This window comes from Anabrus simplex, chromosome 4, assembly GCF_040414725.1.
Source record: "Anabrus simplex isolate iqAnaSimp1 chromosome 4, ASM4041472v1, whole genome shotgun sequence".
NCBI lineage: Eukaryota > Metazoa > Arthropoda > Insecta > Orthoptera > Tettigoniidae > Anabrus > Anabrus simplex.
Genome location: NC_090268.1, coordinates 216,892,953 through 216,920,558, shown reverse-complemented (window position 1 = coordinate 216,920,558; position 27,606 = coordinate 216,892,953). Strand labels below are relative to the sequence as shown.

Here is a 27,606-nt window from a genome sequence, read left to right as displayed (position 1 = left end):
CATAAATGTGAGTAGTCGTTTCGCTGTAAGATTTGTTTTCACCTGACAAGTGAAGGTTGCTCCTGGTGGCTGTACACAAACAATAGATTCTTGGCGCAGGTAGACAATGTCTTCTTCTTGTCAGTTTCACCCTCTTTGGGGTACGGTAGATCTATCAATGGTTAGTGAGTCGTGTTTTTCTGTCCTCCCAGTACTTTTTCGTCCTTTCAGATCTTGCCTTCCTCTCTTCTTCAGAAATTCTGTATAGTCGTTTGGGCTTCACCCTGTCCTGAAAACTCTTTATTTTATCTTTGGTTATTTTCTTTGCAGATCCATCTACAAGCATCTCTTCTGTAATTTGGAATTCTCGTAGGTCCTTCTCAGTTTCCTTAAACCAATTCGGCTTGGTTTTCTTATTACGGAAATAGTCGAAGATTCTTTTAGTTATCCTTCTCGGATCCATTCTTAGGATGTGGCCATAGAAGTCAATTCTTCTTTTCCTTATTGTGTCAGAAATCCTTTCTGATTTCCTATACAGGGTTTCATTGCTGATGTGTGAAAGTTCGTTATTATGGAATTTGGGCCTAGAATTTTTCGTAGTATTTTCCTTTCCTTTATCTCCAACTTTTCCATTGGACCATGTGTAGTTATAGAGTTTCTGCAACATAAAGGGCTTCAGGCTTGACTACTGTATTATAATTTCTGATCTTGGAATTCCACGAGAGGGATTTTTGTTATAGGTGTCTTTTGTAAGCTGGAAGGCTGTTTCTATTTTGGTTCGTCGAGATTCCATTGCTTTCTTCTCAAGACCATTCCAACTGATCCATTCACCAAGGTATTTGAAGTCTGACTATCTCTATTTTCTGTTCCCCCACTTTCAAATATTTTGGAGGATTCTTAATGTTGGTTATTATTTTGGTCTTTCCAAAGGCGATTTTGAGACCTATCTTCTCTGCTTGCTTCAGCATTTCGAAGGACTGCTCCTTGGCTTCCTCCCACGTCAATGTCAATGAAATCCCTTTTTTTCTTTTTTACCTTTTCCATGCCTTTTGCGTATAAATAAATAAAATGAATTATTCACCTCATTGCGTAATTGGAAAATAATTGGAAAAATGGAAAATAAAAGTTTACAGTAAAACTAGTCTCCACGCGGGGAGTCGAACCTACGACCATCGAATTACCAGTCCGAGCTCTTACCGCTACGCCAACTACTGCCTGCACTGCGCACTAACGTAAGTGACTTATACAGTGCGAGAGCCGCGTCAACATTTTTATTTTCTATACGCTTGGTAATCTGGAGTTCCCGCTTCGGGTACTTTCATTTCTAGCCAAGCCCTGCATGTTCTATAAATTTGAGCGAAATCGGTGGTGACGAGTAGGGAATGCCCCCTTGTCAGTAAAGAGAGACTGACAGTGCTATTATGCTACAATGAGAGTGATACGCCGCTCATAATAGGTTATTGGAAGAATCCGCACAGTTTTAAGAATGTGCGTACCTTTCCATGCCAGTACACAGCAAATACCAATGCTTGGATGACGTCATCGATTTTTGAGAACTTCTTGCGATCACTTAATGCCAGAATGGGAGTGCGGCAGAGAGAAATCATGTTGTTCATTGACTGCTCTACCACACACCCAGTTGACACATCTTATTTGAGAAATGTACGTGTAGTGTTTCTTCCCGCGAACTGTACAAGCCATCTCCAACCGCTGGACCAGGCCATCATCCGGTGTGTGAAGCAGAAATATAGAAAGATTCTTTTGCAAAGGAGATTGGCATTCCTGGAAACAGCTTCACTTAAAATCACAATTCTGGCTGCCAGGCATTTCTTAAAATCTGCTTGGGCTTCAGTAAACGAGACCACAGTTCGAAAACTGTTTCTGCAAAGCGGGCTTCGTTTGTTCAGCAACTGATGACATTTCAGTGGAAATAATGGAAAGCACTGATGATCTGGATGAAGAATGTGACCAGCTTGCGACAGATGAAGACGCCGTGAATTTTGCCACACATGTTGAATGTGATGACAATGTTGCCACCATTAAGGATTAAATAACACTGTGTAAAATAATATCTACATATATTTTGTATTGAATAGGTGGAACCTTGATTCAAATTTTAACATTGTAATGTTGCCACCTGCGAACTGAAGACGGTAGACGAAAGTCATGAACAGCTTATGATTGACAAAGACAGTACTGAGCAAGAACATCATCATCAAGTTTCCACTCCAGTTTCCCGGGTGTGGTTTATAAGTGCTCTCCATTTTAGTCTATTCATGTACCACTGCATCCCAGACTTCATCCCAGTTGATTCCTTTACCATCTCCATCCAGCTATCTCCTCCTAGGTCTTCCAACAGGTCTCTTTTCCAGTAATCTCAGTATGCAACCATTGTTTTGCAATTCTTCTTTCTGTCATACGTTTGACGTGACCAAACCATTTCAAACGTGCCCTAGTTATGGTCTCCTTCAGGGACTGATTTATTCCAGCTCTAATCTTCTCATTTCTTACTTTGTCTTTCCTAGTCTTTTGAAGCATGCTTTTTAGAAACTTCATTTCTGAAGCCTGAAGTCTGCTGTCATTTTTTTGGTAGTTGTGCATATAGGGACAAAGTATGTTCAAAACAGAGTTTGTTTTGATTTTAATGGCACTTGTTTATTCCAGAGCAGATATCGAACTTGCTGATAGAATTGACTGGATTTCTGAATACGGTTATTTAATTCAAGCTGTGTTCTGTTGTCACTTGATATTTTGCATCCAAGGTATTGATACTGACTTACTGTTTCCAATTGTACCCCCTCCAGCATTATATTATCTTTACTTCTCTGTCTATTAACAGACATTGTAGCAGTTTTTGTAGCAATCACTTTAAGTCCATATTTTTTCAGATGATTATTTCAGACGTTCAACCATTCCTGGACTTCCATCTTGCTATTTCTCCAGATATCATCTGCAAAAGCAAATGCTTTAAGATCCATGTTGGTGTCCTGCTTCACTTCTTGTATGATTTCATCCATGATGGTGATGAATAGTAATGGTGAAAGGGCACTGACTTCTTGCACTCTTCTAGATGTCTGGAACCAATCTGAATATCCATTTCCTACTTGAACACAGCTGTATCAGTCATCATAAAGCGTTTTTATTCTCTGAATGAGTTCCATGGATACATTCTTCTTTTTAAGACACTCCCATATAGTTGTTCTAGGGACACTATGGAATGCTTTTTCGATGTCTAGAAACACAAATGTCAAGTTGCAGTCTTTCTCCCAGTGCTTTTCTAATATCATTTTCAGTATGAATATGAGGTCTATAGTTCATCTATCTTTCCTAAATCCATATTGTTCTTCTTGCAGTTGGGGTTCAATAATTTTCCTTAATCTTTTCTCAAGAATCTTCTCAAATATTTTTAAACCATGAGACAGTAAGGTAATCCCTCTATATTTGCTGCACTTTTTTTGACTTCCTTTCTTGAAGAGGGGAACTGTGACTCCCTTTTTCCAGTCATCTGGTATTATTTTATCCTCCCATATTGCCCTTATCACCCTGTATAGCCACTGAATTCCTTGTGGGACAGCAGCTTTAATCATGTCTGCACTTAGTTTATCAAAGCCAGTAGCTCATTCATTGCGCATACTTTAGGGCTGATTCTACTTCACTCCAAGTTGGTGACGTTTCTTCATATATACTGTATTATCTCTGCAGCTTGACTGAATCTGTGCGTTAGGACTGGAGTCCTTCTTTATACCATTGTATAAATTCTCAAAGTACAATTTCATATTTTCTCTTATTTCTGTGTCTTCCCTAGTGATGCTCCCATCTGGTTTCTGTAAAGCTGTTATTTGCTCATAATTACTCCTGGTGTTTCTAATAACACTGTACAGCAATTTGGAATTTGCTTTACTATCTTCTTCCAATTTATTTGTAAAATCAATCCAAGACTTTTGTTTTTCTTTTGCTACTGTTCGTTTCACTCGCAGTCTGCAATCTCTGTATGTCTGTTGCAATTCACTCATTTTTAATTCACCTTTTTCGTCTCCTTTCTGAATTTCTTTATCTCGAGCATTTCTTGCTTTATTTTTCTTCTGAACTTCACGAGCAAGAACTCTAGGATGAAAATGAAACCAATGAGATCTGCGCAGCATTACCAGCACATTCAGCAGTGGTAGAAGCTATGGACATAGTGCGGTGTTATATATCAAGTTTTGTGATGGATGACAGTGTAATGGATTGTGTTACTAAACTCGATACTGTTGTATATAATTTGGAACGAAAGGAGGAGACTAAAACTTTAAGTAAGCAAAGTCAGTGGCTTATATGTAATGCATACAAATACATTTCGAAGAACAATGTAGGCAAGGGTTATTATTATTATTATTACTATTTTGATTGTTTTCAACCACCTTAGTCTTGGCCTTCTTTTAGCCCTACTTCTCTTATCTGCGTCTCCATCATCTGCTGTGGAATCCTTCCCTCTTCCATCATGTAAGAGTGAAATTGTTGGTAGCTAGTAGTACAAAAGTCTACTTCGGCTACGCTTTCATTTCTGTTTGTAGCCAGTGAATGGACTGTGTGTGTCATTACCCCATTCAAAAGCCATGTCAGACTTACGCTGTGTGTGTTTCTTTTTCAGTTAGTGAGTATAGCAAAAGATGGCCATTGTCTACTCTGGGATACTGCCACTGGGAAGAAAGTCAATGAATTGAAGTGGAATGTTCCAGAGGATTCTAAATATCTTTATAAGAGGTGCAGGTATGTACATCACGACTTCACTTGCCCTCAGCTCAGGGACCTCTCGGCCGCAGTGAGAACTGATGTTGGAAAGAGTTCTTGGTTCAAAATAATTACAGGGGTTAGACAGCAAGGATGTAATCGTTCGTCTTTGTTGTTCTTAGCATACATGGATCCTGTACTGAAAAGTATGAAATGGCAGAGAGGGATTCAACTGTGTGGAAATGTAGTAAGCAGTTGACAAGAGGTGAAGTGAGAGAGAGAGAACGTACGTGTGTGTGTGTCTCTCTCTCTCTCTCTCTCTCTCTCTGGTCTGTTATGAAGTGAAATGAATCTTCATAGCGAGTTTTTATGACCAAATGATCTTTCCGGTGTTGACCTCATCAGAAGAGTTGATGAGATTAAATTAATGATGGGATATATGGTACTAGGAAGGGGGAGGGTGAAACCTGATGTCAGCACATAGCCTACTCCTGTCAAATAACACCAAGGTGTCTGTCCAAGGCTTAATGTCCCCATCTGATACATCACCATTAACAGCACCATACGCCCTAACTCCATATGAACACTACGTAGAGGTTTGGAACTGAATCCAGGCTCTTGGCATGCAACCTATTGATTAGAAATTGTACACCACCACCTCCCCTTCCATATCGGCCAACATTCTGATGGTGAAAATGTTTTCGACCACCAGGACTCGAACCTGCTAACCATGTCAGACCATACAGGCTTGACGCCTTAACAATAATCGCCACCAGGTGGGCTTCCTTACTCCGAATAAGCTGGCATAATTATATTTAGCCTGTAATAGTGTGGGTGGCTTATGAGATTACCCTCCATGTACAGTACAAACTTTATCTCTCTCTGGTTAAGTGAAAATTATCTTAAAGATCACCCCTATTAGAGACTAAATTTTTTGTTTCCAAAAACCAATTTAACAATCCATAAAAGCAATGTATTTTGTGCCTCTGGTATTTTCTTGGTCTGGCCTCTTTTAAAAGATCATTTCTGGATTTCTAAAACTGAAATGACATCTGTCTATCTGCCTTCCAAAACATGGTGTTAGAGCTTGCATTCCCAGGTACTTGACCATACAGCCCTTCAATGTTTGGCTAGTTTGAGATAAAATAGAGTGCAGTAGTGAGTGAACTGCTGACTCGTAAGTCCCTCAAACATTAACGGTATACTACAGTGCCATTCCTCGCATTGTACGAGATAAAATCTGGGTGTTCTGCCTTAGCATGAACACAGTTAGGAGTGCACTACGAGCTCAGAGATGACCTGTGTTCATTGGGAAGGAATCCTAAGGGGGTAATGTTTCCTGAATATGATTTCACCAGAGGAAGTGTTAGTTAACATAAAAAATATGCAATAATTTTTGCTGACTTTTGCTGGATTTTTTCATTTACTTAGAAAGAGTCTGGAATACAAAAATTATTAAGTAAAAGTGTATTTAAAAAAAACAGAACTCTATTACTTTTTAAAGTTACTAATAAGTAAAGATCAGAATTGTGGACAAAAATTATATTAAATCTGAACTGATATATAAATAATTTACAGTCAGATATTGTATGAATTTAAATCATATACATATTACTGTATATAACATAATTTATAAATGCCTACCTGCTTTCAAAAGACCATCCCTTAAAAGACCATTTTTCGTGGAACTGTTGCTAGCCGGTTTAGACCCCTTAATATAACACATTGTCTTGATTCTCTGTGCCACGAATAGGATTGAAAACTCTTAGTCTCTTATGAAACTATCTTTCTTTATATGCAGGTTTGGTATGATTGAAGGTGACTTAAACAAATTCAGATTATTCACCTTGACAAATCCTGTGGGTCGGCCAGCAAAGTCGAAGTCCTTTCTGCAGATGTGGAGTCCAGAGGAAGCCTCCTTGAAGAAAAGCGCTCATTTCTCAGAGAGCTTGTCTGCCTTGAGTGTTTCAGACGATGGCAGGTTCGTTGCCGTCGGGACAATGTTCAGTGGTAGTGTGTCCGTCTACATTGCGTTTAGCCTTCAGGTCAGTTTCAGTATTATTATCTCCCCCCCCTTGATTTCCTCACTTCTTTTGTGCCCTTTTTTCCAACTCTTCTTGCTCCTTCTTGAAGTGAGTTTTGTTGTACAGTAGCACCGTCCAGTTGAAAGGCATTAAAACTATTTATAGGAAAAGAAAACAATTTTTATTACTAGTCCTGTGTACAGCTTTATGAGAAAGGATTAAAGTGATTAAATTAAGGTGACTCACAAGTATATGTGTTCCATACAACACGCTCTTGCAGACAATATATACGTCCTTCTCATAGGGTACATACTGTAAATACAGTAGAAGTCCGTTATAGCGAGAATTCACAACAATGGAAAATTTACTCGCTATAGTGGATTCTCGTTATATCCGATTTTTGTATAAAAGTAAAAAAACATACACATTAAAATTGGTATGAAGCGGCAGTCAGTTTGTTCAAAACCTGCGTTTCCACGGATGATATCCACACTATGGCTTCTTTGTTTGTTATTTTTCGAAATCCGATACTATGTGAAAGTGTGTGTTTAATTTCATTCTGAAAAAATTGCAGTACCGTACTTCAAATCCATGACGAACCCCACTTTTTCCTTCAAAAAATTTAAATCACGCTCAAAAAGTGCTCTGTAAAATCATATGAATGCCTTTGTTGTACAGTACACATTTTTAGACTATTTTTAGACGCCGAACATTGGCTTTCGTTATACCGAATTTTTTGCGGCTGCACAATTATTCTTTATTTTCGCGGGTTTAATGACCATTTACTTAAAATTGGCATCATAATACCGAAGAGAACCCGTTGAAAATTTGCCGGCAATACCTATTCCATGCGTCTCTACAATACGGCGATCCGTCAGGAAAATATTCTTGCTATTTATTAAACTGTTACAGTACTTTTACTCAGCATCAGATATAACCAGCTACCGCTACACGCACTTCTCGCTAGCCAGGTTCGGCCAACTTCAGCGGCTAGTGATATATAGGCCTGATCGCGGACGTTGAAGGTCAACAAACGAATTTATTGTACCACGGTATGACCATTCGACCCTTGCGTTTTTCGTGCACATACCTCACAATTTCATTTTCGACTTCTTTAAAGCGTCCTTGTTGCGGACCACTGAATGCATTTTTTTGTTCACTACACATTTTTTTAGCTATCTTTGTCTTCACGCTGACACCAAATATTGGCTTTACTTAGGCCTATGACATATTTTCTTGATCTTCATTAGGAGAATTTTTCAATTTACTGAGTGTTTAATAACAATTAACTTAAAATTGACATCATAATATCGACGAGAACCTGTTGAAAATTTGCCGGCGATAACTGTTCCGTGTATCTTTACGACTATCCATCACATAAATATTCCTCCTGTCTCATAAAACTTAATTTTACTAAGAGTCAGGTACAGTAGACACGTTAAAACTCTGCTACTGAGTACCCGTGGCCTTTCTAAGAATTCAAAGGCTCGCATGTTTTGATGCCATTCTGCAGATTTTTTTTTGTGGAGGCTAATATTATTAGAAAGGGGCACCCCAATGGTCATTAGAATTTACAATATTCACTTGTCGACATAATACTCTTGTTGCAAGACATGATATGATACCTGTCACACTGTTTGCCACATAAAACACATATACAGTTATCATCTGGATTATGAAAAGACTTCACAGTGCATATCTTGTGGTGAAAACCATGAATGGAGAGACGTGTTATGATGTGTCTTTGATCTTGATTTTCTTTGGTACAGTTTCTCACCACCGTGGCATCTGAGGTATAAAAGTTGGGGTCGATTTTCCCTTCTGTGAAGAAGTTCATTGTACGTTCCAGTAGATGGCAGACAGAGTCTCATTCTGAGGTCCTGAATGTAAAATGTTTTTTGGCCAATTCATATACTAGACATGATGGAGCTGATTCTCCAACTCGTAAAGTACATTTAAGAAAGCGTGCTTTTACTTTCTCTATCCTTTCAAAATCTCTTGAGTTTGAGATGATCCCAAATTAATTCCAATCCGTAATTCAAGACAGGTGATATTACTATGTGAAATAACATTATTGCCGTAGATAAAGATAGTGTTGCGAGATCTATTATCTTGTAGATGGCCCTTATTGCTGCCGCAGTTCTTTCTTCTGTGTGGTAACTAAAGGACAGTGCTGTGGTTTGAAGAGTTATTCCTAAGTACATTAATTTGTTGACTGTTATTAGATCATTGTTATATAGAGTAAAAGTGTCTTTTATTGAAGGTCTCCCTCCATTTCTAGTGTCATTTGGACCGTCTTCTGAAGATTGGAAGATAGGAAAAACTAGAAAGGGTCCACCTTTTCAATACAAAAATGTTATAGTTTATTTATAACATGTATTTGCACTTGGGACTAGTTTCGACGCTGTGTTGGCGTCATCATCAGCCAAAAAATGGGAAAATAGGCCAGTGTGTAGGCATTCATATTACACAAGGTGTTACATTAAACAATACAAATCTTGCAAGGAGATAAAAACATGGATGAATATAGAAACAAATGAATCGTTGAGAAAGCAAAAGTTATACATGTTAAAAAATAACCTTAACCACACATCTTGCAGTGCGAAAATATTCTTCTTGAATGATTCCTGAGTATAAAACACACGCGCACACATTTCTGAAGAGCCAGCAGGCAGGACAAAGTAAAGTGAAACCTTAAGAGTTCTTCTGAGAAGAGTTCATCATTTTTCTATGTTCCGATTAAATAATGAAGTTTCCCTTGAGTTCCTGATAAACATACACAACAGGAAATTCTCCTTCACTCTCAACAATAGCTATAAAGACCAACGGTAAATTTCATTTTTCAAAGACGTGAAAGCATGATCTTGAATGTGATGTAACTCCTTTCATTTAACCCATTTTTTACACATGGTGTTACATTAAATAATATATCTCACGAGGAGATAAAAACGGGGACGAATGTAGAAACACATGCATCGTTGAGAGAGCAAAAGTTGTACATATTAAAAATAAGCTTAACCACACAACTTGCAGTGCGAAAATATTTGAATTTGAAAGATTCTTGAATAAAAGACGCACGCGCACACACTTCTAAAGAGCCAGCAGGCAGGAAAAAGTAAGGTGAAACCTTAAGAGTTCTTCTGAGAAGAGTTCATCATACTTTCAATGTTCCGACTAACTAATGAAGTCTCGTTTGAGTTCCTGATAAACATACACAACAGGAAATTAAACAATACACATCTTACAAGGAGATAAAAACAGGGAAAGTTATACATATTAAAAATAGTCTTAACCACACATCCTGCAGTGTGAAAATATTCGTCTTGAGTGATTCCTGAATATAAAACACACGCGCATACAATTCCGAAGAGCCAGCAGGCAGGAAAAACTAAAGTGAAACCTTAAGAGTTCTTCTGAGAAGAGTTCATCATTTTTTCTATGTTCCGACTAGCTAATGAAGTCTCCCTTGAGTTCCTGATAAACATATACAACAGGAAATTCTCCTTCACTTTCAACAATAGCTATAAAGACCAACGGTAAATTTCATTTTAAATATTGTGCAGAGACGTGAAAGCATGATTATGAACATGATATAACTCCTTCATTTAACCCAATTTTTACACAAGGTGTTACATTAAACAATACACATCTTACGAGGAGATGAAAAACAGGGCCGAATGTAGAAACAAATGCATCGTTATGCATATTAAAAATGAGCTTAACCACACAACTTGCAGTGCGAAAATATATGCCTTGAATGATACTTGAATACAAAAACGCACGCGCACACATTTCTAAAGAGCCAGCAGGCAGGAAAGAGTAAGGTGAAACCTTAAGAGTTCTTCTGAGAAGAGTTGTATTTTAAATACTGTGTAGAGATGTGAAAGCATCATCTTGAACATGATATAATTTCTTCATTTAACCACCTATGAAAGTCTCTCTCTGTATTACATAGCTTCATTAACACACCATTCTGTAGATGCACAAAATAATCTTGTAATCTTCACAGGTCCGGTATTCAGCTTGACAAGAATATAAAATTGGTATTCTCAGAAGAACTCTTAAGGTTTCACTTTACTTTTTCCTGCCTGCTGGCTCTTCGGAATTGTATGCACGTGTGTTTTATATTCAGGAATCACTCAAGACGAATATTTTCACACTGCAGGATGTGTGGTTAAGACTATTTTTAATATGTATAACTTTCCCTGTTTTTATCTCCTTGTAAGATGTGTATTGTTTAATTTCCTGTTGTGTATGTTTATCAGGAACTCAAACGAGACTTCATTAGTTAGTCGGAACATTGAAAGTATGATGAACTCTTCTCAGAAGAACTCTTAAGGTTTCACCTTACTTTTTCCTGCCTGCTGGCTCTTTAGAAGTGTGTGCGCGTGCATCTTTTATTCAAGAATCTTTCAAATTCAAATATTTTCGCACTGCAAGTTGTGTGGTTAAGCTTATTTTTAATATGTACAACTTTTGCTCTCTCAACGATGCATGTGTTTCTACATTCGTCCCCGTTTTTATCTCCTCGTGAGATATATTATTTAATGTAACACCTTGTGTAAAAAATGGGTTAAATGAAAGGAGTTACATCACATTCAAGATCATGCTTTCACGTCTTTGAAAAATGAAATTTACCGTTGGTCTTTATAGCTATTGTTGAGAGTGAAGGAGAATTTCCTGTTGTGTATGTTTATCAGGAACTCAAGGGAGACTTCATTATTTAATCGGAACATAGAAAAATGATGAACTCTTCTCAGAAGAACTCTTAAGGTTTCACTTTACTTTGTCCTGCCTGCTGGCTCTTCAGAAATGTGTGCGCGTGTGTTTTATACTCAGGAATCATTCAAGAAGAATATTTTCGCACTGCAAGATGTGTGGTTAAGGTTATTTTTTAACATGTATAACTTTTGCTTTCTCAACGATTCATTTGTTTCTATATTCATCCATGTTTTTATCTCCTTGCAAGATTTGTATTGTTTAATGTAACACCTTGTGTAATATGAATGCCTACACACTGGCCTATTTTCCCATTTTTTGGCTGATGATGACGCCAACACAGCGTCGAAACTAGTCCCAAGTGCAAATACATGTTATAAATAAACTATAACATTTTTGTATTGAAAAGGTGGACCCTTTCTAGTTTTTCCTATCTTCCATTCTCAGTTCAATACGGACCAAAAATGAAACTCTTATGTTTAAATATTCTGAAGATTGATCGTGAGCCAGTTTTCGTTAACCCACTTTTCTAACTTTAATAAGGTGGCTTGTAAGCTGTCTTTGTTTGATGATCCTAGTACCATGTCATCTGCATAGAGGATAACTTGTGTCGGGTGAAGATTTTACTATATTCGTAATGTCGGCAGTGGTAATGTCAAATAGTAAAGGGGTCATCAGGTCACCCTGCAGTACTCCATTAGTTTGTCTGATCGGATCCGAAGTGTCGACTCCATCTTCAATCTCTATGTAGTTCATCATCAAGATGTTATTTAGCTACTTAATAAGGGGATGAGCTTCGCTGATCATGTTTTTGATCTTCATTAGGAGAATTTTTCAATTTACTGAGTCAAAAGCCATTGTGAAATCCACGAAAGCTGCATAGTACTTTCCTTTGGGTAATCTTAATGCTTCTTCTACATCCTGTAACAGATAATTTACAGCGTGAAGTGTGCTTCTTCCGGACATAAATCCAAATTGGCATTTCAGGATTATTACAGAATCTTGTCATTTCTTTGTAAGGATCTTCATAAATAGTTTGAGGATGTTATTTTCCAACGCAGTGTCTCTATAAGAATTGGGATCTTTTGTCTGTCCTTTACCCTTATATAGGATTTTCACTGATGATCTCCATTCCTCAGGTATAGTTCCAGTTTTTAGGCAGGCGTTGAATAAGTTTGTCCAGAAAGACAGTAACATTTCTTAAGTTTCTTTGAAATGTTCTGTATGAATACCATCTGGGCCAGGAGTTTTCTTGACTTTCGACTGATTCATAATTACTATAACTTCATCAAGTGTAACCTGGATTATATTTCCGTCTGAAGTCGTGTAGATTGCAGGGAACGCCTGGGTTTTATTTTCCGGATTCAAAACGCCTTTGAAGTGTTCTTCCCACTTATCCATAGGGATTTCTTGAGACCTTGAAACAATATTTTTTCGAAGAACTAAAAAGGGTCATGTTTTGCCGCTGTAGCTAGTTTCTTTGCTTCGGCTTCCAAATATTTAGATCTCTTTGAATGTAGGAGTTATTTGTACTCTCTTCTGCCTTGTGCATAGAGATTGTGTGAGCCAACAGTACGGGCATTGTGTAGCTGTACTAGGGTTTTCTTTTGTTTGAGGTAGCACTCTTCGTCGAACCAAGGTTTAGCTATTAGTTTTCTGTTTGGTAGTGAGGCCTTGTGTAGTTGGTCAGTTTCAATTTCTAGTGCTTCATCTATATGTCCTTCAGTTGCAAGCTGTTCTGCCATGAGGATTTCTTCATGATTGAGAGTTCTTGTATCTATTCTTCTGAAATACTTTATCTTGTTATTGCTCGATGTTGAGGTTTGCTGTGGGCACTGAAGAATAATATCTGTTGCGATTGGTATATGTTTTCTTATCGGAGCTGCACCTGTGGTTCACAGTCCTTGATTTTTTATGACGATTCTATCCCCCATTACATTTACAGTGATTCTATCCCCTTTATAAAAAACAAGATCAATAGTGCTTGATCTATTGTAGGCAATGTAGGTCTTCTCTTCTCTTCTCTTCTCTTCTCTTCTCTTCTCTTCTCTTCTCTTCTCTTCTCTTCTCTTCTCTTCTCTTCTCTTCTCTCTTAGATTATAACCTTCTTCTGTTAACGTTTTGAGCACAAGATTGGATTTCCGAAGCAGTTTATCAACACGACAGTTTAGATCACCTGCTATGATAATGTTGGTGTTATTGTTTGTTTTTGAGATAGCTGTGGAGAGTTTCTCTATGACGTCCCCTGACGAACTTTCAGGACTGATATATATGCCAATTATGTTGATGTCAGTTGTTTTTACTATTACCATATTGTCCTTTTTGCATATTTCTTTTAATTTACCAATTGTAGGTTTCAGAAAGCATGAAACTCCCCCTTCTGGTCTGCCTTCAGTTCGTTTTATGAGAACATGAATTCCATAGTAGTCTGGAATGTCTATTGATTGAAGTAGGAAGGTGTCTGTAATTATCAGTGCATCTGCTTGATTTATCGATTCTTGTGATATCAGTGAAAGTGCATTTTTCAGGCCTTCTGCATTCCATAATATTATCTTGACAGCCTTGGTTTTACTCCAGGGATGCCCCATTATTTCTTCTCCATGAGAAACAAAAATGTCTCACTAGTATTCCTTTAGGCCAGAAATGTGGGTCCCGATGTTTCTTCCACGTAAGTGAAAGAGACACCAATTTTGAAGGCTTTCTTTTCACGAAGTGTCTTCAATTCTTCTCACACACTATTTGTCCCTAAATTCCGTTTTTGATAAGGTACGACTTGATTTTGTCTGTAGTAATATTATTCTTTAGTTTTCCTACATATAACCACGCAGTTTTGTCAGCTGCTTGTAAACTGACCTCACCTTCCTTTATTCCCTCTTTTGGATTGGGCCACGGTCCCAAGTTGATTAGCGTTTTCCATTGCGTCATTATCAGGTTCATGAGGTTCTTGAGATTGGTGGCAATATTTTAAAGAACTTGGTTAAGGACACAAACTCGTGGGTCAAGTGTAATAAGATTCTGACTTTTGTTTGACTGGAGAAATGCAGAGTATTGTCATAAAAGTTTGACTTCAGTTTAGAAATTAGTATTTTATCTTTCAAAACTACTTAAAGTTTTCTGCAGTGTATAATGGCGTATTGTTGACTATGTGTATTATGTGTTTTCAAATTGTGTATTTAAACAGGAAGTAACGTATTAATTGCCACCAATGTTATATGACAACGTAATTCTAGAGTGTATAGCACTGTGATTGTGATTTAACGTAACCTAAACTTATAATCGGTGTGGGTTGTAAAGGTGTGATCCTTTATTAAGCAATTTTGAATTGGAATTGTGCCTGATAATCATTCATGACGAGTGTGTACGACTTAGTGTGAATATTTTCGTTATTTTTTGTGGCTCATTGTGAGAAGTGAACGCATAAGGATTTAGTGCATTAAAGACTGTGTATAAGCCATACAACTTCTCAATAGTATTGCGTAATTCATGCTGTTATGAGCCATTCTTGATTTAAACAAGCGGATATTGATAGTGGCGGTTATTTGAAATCACGGCTTGCCAGATATCAATACTGATATCAAACTCGAAAGTTGGTGGTTGATTGAGTGAGGTTGCGGCAAGTCAGTATACTTTTAAGCGCGTAATAACACTCCAGCTTTTCGAAATCGAGGAGACATATACTTTCATTGTAAGTAACCTCAGCCTTATCTTTCAGAGGTAAAATACGATCTCTTATATTTTGATTAGTGCTTGTAAATATTTGTAATTGCATCATAATACAGTGAAACCTCGATTCTCCGTTTTTGGAGGGACCCCAGAAAAAAACGTACAACACGGGAAAATGGGAAATCCGGGAACGAATGAACCATCAACAATTTGGCTAAACATCACGAAAACCAGGCGAGTTGGCCGTGCGCGTAGAGGCGCGCGGCTGTGAGCTTGCATCCGGGAGATAGTAGGTTCGAATCCCACTATCGGCAGCCCTGAAGATGGTTTTCCGTGGTTTCCCATTTTCACACCAGGCAAATGCTGGGGCTGTACCTTAAGTAAGGCCACGGCCGCTTCCTTCCAACTCCTAGGCCTTTCCTATCCCATCGTCGCCATAAGACCTATCTGTGTCGGTGCGACGTAAAGCCCCTAGCAAAAGGAAAAAAAAAAAATCACGAAAATGAAATATGTAACTTATAATCTTACACACTCCTAAACCAAACCAAACCAAACTGCAGCCCCAATGGGCTTTCCGCCTACCGAGTGACCGCTGCTCGGTCCAAAGGCCTGCAGATTACGAGGTGACACATGGTCAGTGTGATGAATCCTCTCAGCCATTATTCCTGGCTCTCTAGACCGGGGTCACCATTTCACCATTAAATAGCTCCTAAATTAAAGGTAATCGTAGAATGAATGCACCTGGAACCAGCCTTCATATCCAGGTAAAAATGCCTGACCTGGCCGGAAAACAAACCCAGGCCCTCCGGGTGAGAAGCAGGCAAATTAGACTGCGGTGCCGGCTTCAAACCTTAATTACCGGTACGCAACTTAAAAATCTCAAAACTTTACATTCAGTTTTACCGGGAAAACTTCATCACTTTCCTCTGAAAACTTCTTTCAGTTTAGCAACTTTGATCAGCCAAGCTCTTCAAAAAATCTAATGCCCGTAACGCCAAGCAACAATTGACCACAAGTAGTTATTAATTCTTTAATCTGATAAAATAAAGCACATTAGATACAAAAATGCCCAGCATGATGGCGAAATCCCTTTCTTTTTTTTAATCTTCCATTGTAATTTGGTCACCGGTATACTGTTCGTTGTCAGTTTATGGAAAGCTTGTGCTGCGTATTTTAGGCCTACATTGCCTTTTAAAGGAAAAAAAGAAATCACGAGAAAAAACTCGAGAATTTGGTTTTGAATGTAAGTGTCAGTCCTCAAGTTCTCGAGTGCATTATATTCAATTCTGCCTGTTACTAATCACAATCAAATTGGAAAGAGAAAAAAATATCATTAATACTTCCGAAATGAAGGTTATTCGCGACCTTGACTCAACTGGAAAGCGCGTGCGCGCTTTACAAGTCGGTACGACTGCGAAATGTTACAAAGTTTTCAAATGTAACGTGCGCATGTAAAACGACTGCAATTTTTATAATATTTTAACACAAAAATGTAAAATTTCCCGTCTTATATTAGGACCAAAGCAGTAATAGGCAATCCCAAAACCTTCCATGGCTTTATGTACAGTACCGTATGTAAGGTGCAACATCTGTTCTGGTCTCGATAACATAATCGTATACTATAATATTAAAATACAATTTGTATTACTTACGAAGGAGCAGTTTCGATTCCTGCCTGAAAGCCCAGTGACTATACAGTGCCCTGAGGGAAGTGTCGAAAACCTGTTCGGCGATACACTCGAAAAAAGTAAAAAAAATAAACATGTAACCCTGGACATAATGTAGACGTTTTGCAAGTTGGTCCTACCTACGAATATTTGATGAAATTAATTCCATCTTCAAGCAGATCTGTCGAAATGCGCTCTATCTCCTTCCAATTGTTGTGGACACACACTGCTTTATGATTTCTGAGGATTCTCTAAACAGTAACCGCCGAATACGATGCTAAGATGGTCCCTTATGTAAATTCACCACCGATTGCTTTTCCAGTACGGTACAGTACTTCCTCAAATTACCACAATGACGGGACGTTAACACCAAGATCCGTAAGTATGCCGTAACCGTCCTTTCGTGAGATACAGTTTTTTGAAAAACGCGTGATCGAGGATCTAGCGTTGATGGGACTGAAATTTCTGGATGGTTGATCCAGGAAATCGTTTCTTCAAGGATCGGATAATGCGGGATTTTTACAGCGTGATTTAATTAGAATGCTCGCGGGACCACGTAATTTGAACGAATAATAGGGAAAACAGTTTCCGGGAACGTATAATGAGGTTCTACTGTAATTGTAAAATACAGTGGTTAGTGCCAGCTGTTTATACAATTGGCCCATACGTAAGGGAAACGTATAACAAGCCATATCGTCTGCAAATGACAAATTAAAAAAGCACTGTATCAGATAAGAAACAGCCCAAGGATTTGGAAGAGTGCAATACATGTTGTAAACCCTTTTCTGACAACAACAGTTCACAGAGACATACAATAATAAAAATCTTCCACCTTTTTGATACCTTTGTTTGCTTTTTAGCAAATTAACTAATTACAAACAGTACATGTTTCGTTCTTATTTAAGAACATCTTCAGCTGTTACATAGCTTAGGTGAATTACTAAGTTTTTAAGTACATTATTATCAGGTACCTTGTTCCTCTTAAAAACTATTTAAATATAAATTGAATTAAAATGAAATTAAAAACAATGTGGTGGTTAAATGGGTTAGTGAAATGAGATGGAATGGATACACTTATAGTTAACCTACTTTAAAACTATTTCTATTCATTTGAATAGTTGTTGCAAAAAATTTTTTTAGCACTGTTACACTAAAATATTCCGCTTGTCTTCTAGCAAAAAGTTTTTGATAAAAATGTATGACTTGACACTGTTCTAAATATTGTTGAGTTCTCACTTCTTTCACTCCTTCCAAGTTGGCTGTTATTTGTTTTTGAGCTTACTTAATATATCTTAAATTGGGTTAATTGCGGAACCTTGAAGCTGATTGCCGCTGTATACCACTGGGTTCAGAGCTCGATCTTCTGATTTCCGTCCACAAGATCTACTATAAATTTGCGAGTTGTATCGGCTCATATATTACGAACATATAAATTCGCCGACAATTTATCTTACTTCCATGCCGTCCATATGCATCTGTTTGACTTATGACCTTCAATGACTCTCTGACACATGATTATACGTCATTGAAAGGTCATAATACGGTATCACTCCAGAATTTCCTTCCTCAAATGGCGTCACCTAACCTAACCTTATGTGTGTAATGAAAACATATTTGAAACACATGTAGAGAAATTAGTTATCCTTGCTAAAAATTTACATGTGAATAGCCTTTCCGAAATTTAACTAGACGCAAGAAAATATGAACTATCCTCTGAAATCAGTGATGTAGGCGTACTCTGCCATATCTTGAGGTGTATCACATTCTTAATTAATTTCAGTATATAACATTAAAATTAAGAGATCATTTACTTCAGCCGTTATTTTTAACGAGTTAACAACTGCTTTCGGCCACGTTATTTATGCATTTATTACGAAAATATGTTCTCTTCCAATTCGAATTTTCTTTACAGAACAGCAGTCGACAGGTATTACTAATAGACTCCGACATCGCCTTTGAATGTCGACGAGAGAACTCGCTAGTGGACATAGCAAGGAAACAATACTGAATATAATCGATTGCATGCAACATAATCGCTGGGGTGCATAAATATCGTGAATGGAAACAATCGCGCGTGCTTAGTCGCTCATAATAACGGATGTGTCAGTGATAGGGGTCTTGCTGTAACTGAAGGATAATACACAGTTTAATATAGGAATTTTGAAGGGACAGCAAAACATTGTCGGTATAACAGGGTTCTCGTTATATGCCGTACTTGCTAAAACAGACTTCTACTGTATATACCATATTTACTTGTATATTAGACACCCCCTGCCTTTTCGAGACGAAGAAAATGAAAAAAAAAATCTCACATATAAGACCCCCCAACGTAATTCTTCAGAGAAGATAAAGATTCCGCTTCAAAGCGGGTAAAAGTCTTATTGCAGCTCTGATGACATCGCACAAATTTGTGAATAGTTTCGTCCGTACGACATACGCAATGAAAACGCATCAAATCCATGCGGTACATCTGTGTTTCATAGTTAAGAAATGTCTTCCTCCGTAGCATAGGTCTTCTGCAACTCTGATGACGTCGCACAAATAGGTGAATAGGCCTAGCTTCGTGTCCGACCCGTGCATTGCAAGCATGCATCAGTCATGCTATATGTCTGTGTTTTGTAGTTAATAATGTCTGCCAGCATAATGGTTAGCCCAATTAGTTGCTGTTCTCGGGAGTCTGACTTCGATTCCCGGTACCGTACTGCCAGAGATTTACGAATGACAAGAAGGTTGATATGCGGTATTTCCCCTCCACTGAGGGTGTGTCTAAAAAGAGCTGTACCACCTCGGGATGAGGAAACGAGTTTACTTTAGTTGAGAAATATTCGTGGTTTTTGCTATTTATACAGCAGGCGAGATCATTAACAAAGTGGTTGTTTAATATCTCATAACTTGGGCCAACATAGGTACCAGTATATATTTGGAGAAAAGTAAGTTTAAAATGTGATAAAAGCTATCCAATTAAAACGATTGTTTTACTCGCCAAATTACCTAACATAATAATTTTATGTCCCCACGTAGAGTAAACGATTTTCGGAGATGCCAAACTAAACATACTAGGGTATGCATTAATTAAAAGAAGAAGAGACAACGAACATATGAAATTAAACACTATGATAATAAAATGCATTACCGCCACACGTGTAGATATCCATAAATGTAGTATATTTCCCTGTTATTTATTTTTATTCTTTCCGTCGAGGAACTTTTGGCACTATCAGGGCAATAATATACCTAACCTAAACAATGTGGTCTGTCTTATCTCATGGACAGCTGTTTACGTAAATCCTGATGTGATAAATGTAGAGAACACGCATGAAATGTACTTAAAAATAAGGGTCTGTGTTTCAACAGCTGTAGTTATCAAAAGAATGTTTCCAGTTACTATGTATTACATTCGGAAGTACAACTCATAACACACGCAAGTTATCAGCTGATGGTTTGGCATGCTTTCTACAGCAGGGCTTTATTCAGGAGGAGTGGCTTCTGCTACATATACATCAATTGGGAATATCAGAGACCATCTCCAGAAACCATTTGGGAATAGATTCACACTGTTTAGACTCAGTCAGGAACAAAATTATTTTTAAAAGGTTCAAAAAGACGGGACCTCATATGCTCTCGATTGCAGTGCATGGCTCAAAGAGAATGAAGCATGGCTGACGCGACTGACGAGATGGCAGGAAAGACGACGTCACTTGGAATGCCGACACGCCAGTAGCAGGGCAGGGAAGTTGGCGGTGCAAGGCGATCATTCAAATTAAGGCAGTGATCAGGTTTACTGTATGGTAGGTCTACTGCTGAACTGACAGAAACAAATGACTGTTCATTAAGTTCTTTTGTATCAATATTTAATTATATGATAACATGATACTTTTATCCCTCTTTTCTACGGGGTCGAGCATGAAGTGAGATGAATCTTCGTAGCGAGTTTTTACGGCCTTATGCCCTTCCTGATGTCAGCTTCACCAGAGGAATTAATGAAATGTAATGAATGACGTGACATGAGTCACTAAAACAGACTTTTATATGTACCGTAGGCCTAAAAGTTGTGTTTTCCATTTATTGTCGTTTTACGTTTAGTAATACTGCCTTCCGACGAAAATAGCCAGTATAACTTAAATACATTCTAAATTTGTTAAATATAGAATGTTTTTACGTACAATTTATAGCTCTTTATAGCCTAGAAGTAATGTGTTCACTGCACAAAATTTTGAGGTTATCGCATATTGAACCCCCCTTTACTATATATTTGGCTGTAAAAGTGGAGGGAAAAAAGAGGTCTAATACGCAAGTAAATACGGTAGGTTATGCCCTCTCAACACTCGAGAGCACGCCACGTAAACTGGCTGTGATTGAAGCTCTGGTTCTCTAAATGTAGTCGTACTAATTCAAGTAAACCTCATCATCATCTTCATCATCATTTCCCCTTTTCCATCTTACATTGGGTGGAGGCAAATATGGTTTCAGTTCCGGTTCTGTTGTCTTGTTCACCACAGAGTCCATCCATCGTAATGTTGGTCACCCTCGTCCTTTCTTGTCTGTCTTCTGTCTTTCCAGTACTTGTCTTGGCAGTCTTTCTTCTTCATCCCCTTGACATGTCCAAACCAGCTCAATCTTTTCTGTTCCAGTTTATCATTTAATTTTTGCACATTTAGCTCTTTTCATATGTCTTCATTTCTGACTCTACCCATCCTTGTCTTCTGCACCATACTCCTCAGAAATTTCATTTCAGCTGCCTGTACTCTACTCTCATCTCTCTGAGCCATTGGCCAGGTTTCTGATGAATTTGTCATTGTTGGTAAATAATATCACTTGTACAGTACTTCTTTAGCCTGCATTGGTACGTCTTTATTCCATATTAATCTCTGTATCTGGTTGTGGAAGGCACTCCCCAGTTGTATTCTCCTAATAGTTTATATTTCCAGTTCCTTGTCTCCAATTTTGATAGCTCCTTTTCCTTCTTTACTTCCTGTACTCATCACCATTTGCAGATGTGGAATCCAAATGAAGCCTCCTTAAAGGAAAATGGACCTTACAGTATCGTATTGTAGGGATGTTGTTCTCATGGCGCATTTACACACTCCTACAGTAAAATATATTTAAGGTTCATTTTCCTTTACATGTTAGTATGGGAAAATGAACATGACAAAAATTATTCTGATGGACTGGGAGGCATTACCAGTCTTAAGGAATATAATGGGTAGGAAGAGCATTGGGACATATGAGGTTTTAAAAGAGAGCCATGGATATATTGCTTTTATCATTGTTATTAGCTCCTTGATAGTTTATCCAAGCTTGATGTCTTATCTCTATCTCCTGGTCATATTCTTCATTCCACTATTCGTGTTTCTTCCTGGGATTCGCTGGAGTTAACTCTTCTGCTATCAATTTTAATAATTTTATCAACATGGGAGATGATGGTGAATCCTCGGTAGTTACCGCACATCGTACTCCTTTCTTGAATATTGGTTTTATGAACCCCTTTTTCCAATCCTAAGGCACATTTTTCTCTCTCTGTACACACTTGAATATTCTATAAGTCCACTGGAGTCCTGCTGGTCCTGCAGCCTTGATTATTTCTATAGCTACTTCATCTATTCCCACAGCTTTTCTCATCTTTGTCTTTTTAACTCGCATTCCATCTTTGTCATTGCAATCTCTGATTTCTTCTCTGTTACTTCTATTCCTGCTGCCTGGATACCTTCTCTACGTCTAGTTTCTTACGTTCATCAGTTCACTGAAGTATTCTTCCCATCTGTTCATTATCTCTTCTGGTTTGTCAGTTTTACTCCCTCTTTATTCTTCACAAACGCTGTTTCATTCATACAGTTTCTGACAGTTCAAAATTATTTTTTTCCTGCAGTTCAAAACTTCCTTTACTTCCTGGGTGAATGTTTCCCAACCTTTCTTCTTTTCTTCAGCCACTACTTTTTGCTTCTATGTATCTTGCTGTACTCTCTTCAGTGTTTTGTGTTTACCATTCCTTCCCAAGTTTTCTTCTTTTCCTTTACTTTATCTTTAACTTTATCATTCCACCATGCTGTCTCTTTCTGTTACCTTTCTTGATGTTCTGCCACATGTTTTCTCTGCACACCTTACAAATGCACTATGAAAATTATTCCGTTCCTGTCCAACATGACTAATATCTGTCATTGGTATTAGTCTTTTTTCTTTCTTTACTAAACTCTTCCTGGACCTCCTTTTCCATCAATCTCCAGGCCCTAATCTTTCTTCTGCTTTTTTCTTGTAGTTTTGACACCTTGCCTACTTTTAGCTTTGCTATCACTGCTCTATGGTCACCCCCAAAGGCTTCCTCAGGCATAGTTGTAACATCCATAAGATCTTTCCAATGTCCTCAGTCAACATATTCATTCTTCTGTGCACCATCCATACCTGGTAATCTTCTGGCTATTTTTCTTCATGAATCGTGTTTCCTATTATTAGTTGGTTCCTCTAGCAAAAATTACATTAACATATCCCCTTCTTGATTCTTGTTGATGGTTATGAATTTCATGTTTTTGGTCCGTATTGAACAATATATAAGTAATAATAATAATAATAATAACTTAGATGTTTCCACCTTTTCAATACAATATATTCACAAAATTACAAAATTATACGGTACTAGTTTCGACCCATCTAGGGGTCATCATCAGCCGTATTGGAGCAAAGATCATTTGTGGCGAAATCCTAAGACAATATTATTTTAAAGAATAACAAGTGAAATGAGATGTTATGGTAATAGTTAATAATACAAGGAATATACATAATAAGAGGTTTTTAACAAAGAATAAAGTATAAATGGGGTGTTGTAAAAATTATAATCATGGAAATCAGTAAGTTCTTGTATTGAAATGAAATATGGCTTAGGAAGAGGGCTTAAGGTGGGGCTGAAGGGTGCGGGAGAAAGTGTAATTGTCTTGGAAAAGTACCTTTGATTAAATTTAGGATTGAGTTTAGGTTGGCTGCATTATTGTTTCTGAGGAAAGTGATAAATAGATCGAAGAGTATGTTGGGTTTCTCTGAGATTTCATTGAGATTGTGACTGGCATTAAAGTATTGGTCTAGGTGTATGTAGTAATTTTCATTATGTTCAGTAAAGGGCCCTTGTTTGCTAATACGAGGATGTCCATGTCTTGTTCAATATTGGTGAAATTATGGTTATAATCTTGCATGTGTTGGCCGATGGCTGAAAACTTGTTGTATTTTATTGCGTTAGTGTGCTCGTGGTATCTGATAATGAAGTTTCTCCCGGTTTGCCCGATGTAGGTTTTTTTACAGGTGGTACATTTGATCCTATAAACTCCTGATTTTAAAAAACTGCTGGTCTTGTTGATGTGTGAAGTATTGTATAAAACATTCATGTTCTTATTGTTGGTTTTGAAGGCTATTTTAACGCCTTGTTTCTTAAAGATGTTGGTTAACTTGTAGATATCATTGTTGAACGTGAAGGTGGAAAATGTTAGAGGTTTGGTTATTTCTTTTTTGAGGGTAGTTTTTGGGCGATGTTTGTGTTTATTGATTATCCTTTCTATAAAATGATTGCTGAAGCCGTTGAATTTTGCGATTCCGCGGATTGTGTTGAGTTCGTTTTTTAGATCTTTATTGGACATAGGTATGCTGAAGGCTCGGTGAACTAGGCTGTTGTATGTGGCTCGTTTGTGGGACTGGGGGTGCACTGAATCTTGGCGAATGGTGGAGGCTGTTTGAGTGGGTTTTCTGAAAATTTTATAACTGAAAGAATCTGAGTTTCTAGTGATGGTTAAATCTAGAAAGTTGATTTTTTGATTTGATTCGGATTCTAGTGTGAATTTGATATGAGGATCAATATTGTTGAGTCTTAAGAGGGTGGTGGGTGCGTTAATTGATTTCTCATTCATGATTACAAAGACATCGTCGACATATCTGGCCCAAAAGAGAATGTTTTCGAATTCGTTGTCAATTTTGGTGTATTCGAGGAAGTCCAGGTATATTTCTGCTAAGATACCTGAGGCCGGTGACCCCATTGCCAAACCATTTTGTTGATATATGACATTGTCAAAAGTGAAGAAGTTATTGTTGATGATAAGTTTTAATATTGTGATAAAGTCTTGTATCTCTAGTTTGCTTAAGTGGCTGTTTTTGTTTAAATTGTTTATAATTATCGGAATTAATTTTGATACTTGTATGCTTGGGTACATGTTTACAATATCGAAAGAGTGGATGGAGTGATCCGGTTGCAAATTGAACTTGTTTAGTTTTTCTACTAGCTCAGATGTATTTTTAATAGACTTTTTGGATAAGAATTGATAATTTTTTCTTAAGAAACATTGGATGAATTGTGATATTCTGTATAAGGGGCTCGGTCTATAGTTGATAATTGGCCGGATGGGAATTCCGGTTTTGTGAATTTTGGGAAGAGCTTTAGCAGTGGGGAGTCCTGGGTTCATATGTATGAGTTTGGATTTTTCCTGTTCGGTAAATAAAAATGAAGTGTTTTTAAGAGTTTGTTTAAGTAGTTTTTGAATTTTTTGGGTGGGGTCTTTTTTGATTATGGAAAATGAGCTGTCTGTGAAAAAGTTTTTTGTTTTTTCAATATATACTTTTTTATCCATGATAACTGTTGCATTGCCTTTGTCAGCTTTGGTTATGATGAGTTCGTTGTCTTTAATTTTCTTCTTGAGGGCGTATATGCGCTTTTGTTCAGCAATTTTTTCTTTATTATTGAGGTTATTTGCGGGGTTGGTTAAATTGTGGAGGATATCAGTCAGTTTCCTTTTAACATCGGTTCTAACCTCATTTTGCGTGTCTTCCGGTATTTTGCTGATGGCTAGCTCTGATTCTGTGATCATAGTAGCGGCTATGTTGAGGCTGTTCAAGTTTGGCCAGTTGTGTTTCGGTCCTTTGGATAAAGTTAAGTGGTCACTTTCACTTAAAGGCGTGTTAGATAGATTTACAACATCTGGATGAAACTGCGTACGAACGAACGTGTTACTATTGGAGTTTCTAGTTTGTTGGTTATGTAGTTGGCAGTTTTTTAGCCTGTTGAGTTTATTCTCCAAATTTGACTGTTTTTTGGCTAGTTCGTAGAATAATTTGTTCTCTACTTCTTGATAGAATCGTGTCCATTGTGCGTTTGAAAGTAATTTAGTCGCTGCGAGGTGAGTGTCGTATAATTTCTGATTCAAAAAATATTTCTTCCTGTACAAGAATTTAATTTCGTCTCTTAACCATATTTTGTTTGTTTTGTTTTGAGTTTTGATGGTTTGAGGTGAAGTCCGATGTTTCTTTTTATTGCTTCTTAGAAAATTAGGTGTCAAGTTAAGTGATATACATTGCTTTAGGAAATCGATGTCTTTGCGTAATTTGGCTATCTTTAATTTTAGGCCTAGATATTGAAAGGCTTTCTGTTTTGCCTGGTAAGCTACATCATTGATGGTTATGAATTTCATGTTTTTGGTCCGTATTGAACAATATATAAGTAATAATAATAATAATAATAACTTAGATGTTTCCACCTTTTCAATACAATATATTCACAAAATTACAAAATTATACGGTACTAGTTTCGACCCATCTAGGGGTCATCATCAGCCGTATTGGAGCAAAGATCATTTGTGGCGAAATCCTAAGACAATATTATTTTAAAGAATAACAAGTGAAATGAGATGTTATGGTAATAGTTAATAATACAAGGAATATACATAATAAGAGGTTTTTAACAAAGAATAAAGTATAAATGGGGTGTTGTAAAAATTATAATCATGGAAATCAGTAAGTTCTTGTATTGAAATGAAATATGGCTTAGGAAGAGGGCTTAAGGTGGGGCTGAAGGGTGCGGGAGAAAGTGTAATTGTCTTGGAAAAGTACCTTTGATTAAAATTCAACGGCTTCAGCAATCATTTTATAGAAAGGATAATCAATAAACACAAACATCGCCCAAAAACTACCCTCAAAAAAGAAATAACCAAACCTCTAACATTTTCCACCTTCACGTTCAACAATGATATCTACAAGTTAACCAACATCTTTAAGAAACAAGGCGTTAAAATAGCCTTCAAAACCAACAATAAGAACATGAATGTTTTATACAATACTTCACACATCAACAAGACCAGCAGTTTTTTAAAATCAGGAGTTTATAGGATCAAATGTACCACCTGTAAAAAAACCTACATCGGGCAAACCGGGAGAAACTTCATTATCAGATACCACGAGCACACTAACGCAATAAAATACAACAAGTTTTCAGCCATCGGCCAACACATGCAAGATTATAACCATAATTTCACCAATATTGAAGAAGACATGGACATCCTCGTATTAGCAAACAAGGGCCCTTTACTGAACATAATGGAAAATTACTACATACACCTAGACCAATACTTTAATGCCAGTCACAATCTCAATGAAATCTCAGAGAAACCCAACATACTCTTCGATCTATTTATCACTTTCCTCAGAAACAATAATGCAGCCAACCTAAACTCAATCCTAAATTTAATCAAAGGTACTTTTCCAAGACAATTACACTTTCTCCCGCACCCTTCAGCCCCACCTTAAGCCCTCTTCCTAAGCCATATTTCATTTCAATACAAGAACTTACTGATTTCCATAATTATAATTTTTACAACACCCCATTTATACTTTATTCTTTGTTAAAAACCTCTTATTATGTATATTCCTTGTATTATTAACTATTACCATAACATCTCATTTCACTTGTTATTCTTTAAAATAATATTGTCTTAGGATTTCGCCACAAATGATCTTTGCTCCAATACTAGTACCGTATAATTTTGTAATTTTGTGAATATATTGTATTGAAAAGGTGGAAACATCTAAGTTATTATTATTATTAT

The 27,606-nt window shown here is 37.3% G+C and overlaps 1 protein-coding gene across 1 annotated transcript in view; it reads left to right on the top strand.

Moving 5' to 3' along the window:
• LOC136872583 (guanine nucleotide-exchange factor SEC12) overlaps positions 1-27,606 on the top strand; it is an 86,766-nt gene that overhangs the window by 39,488 nt on the left and 19,672 nt on the right. Inside the window, exons 5-6 of the mRNA XM_067146384.1 lie at positions 4,610-4,728; positions 6,491-6,734. Of these exons, the coding sequence (XP_067002485.1) occupies positions 4,610-4,728; positions 6,491-6,734 (363 nt within the window). The remainder of the gene's footprint in view (positions 1-4,609; positions 4,729-6,490; positions 6,735-27,606) is intronic.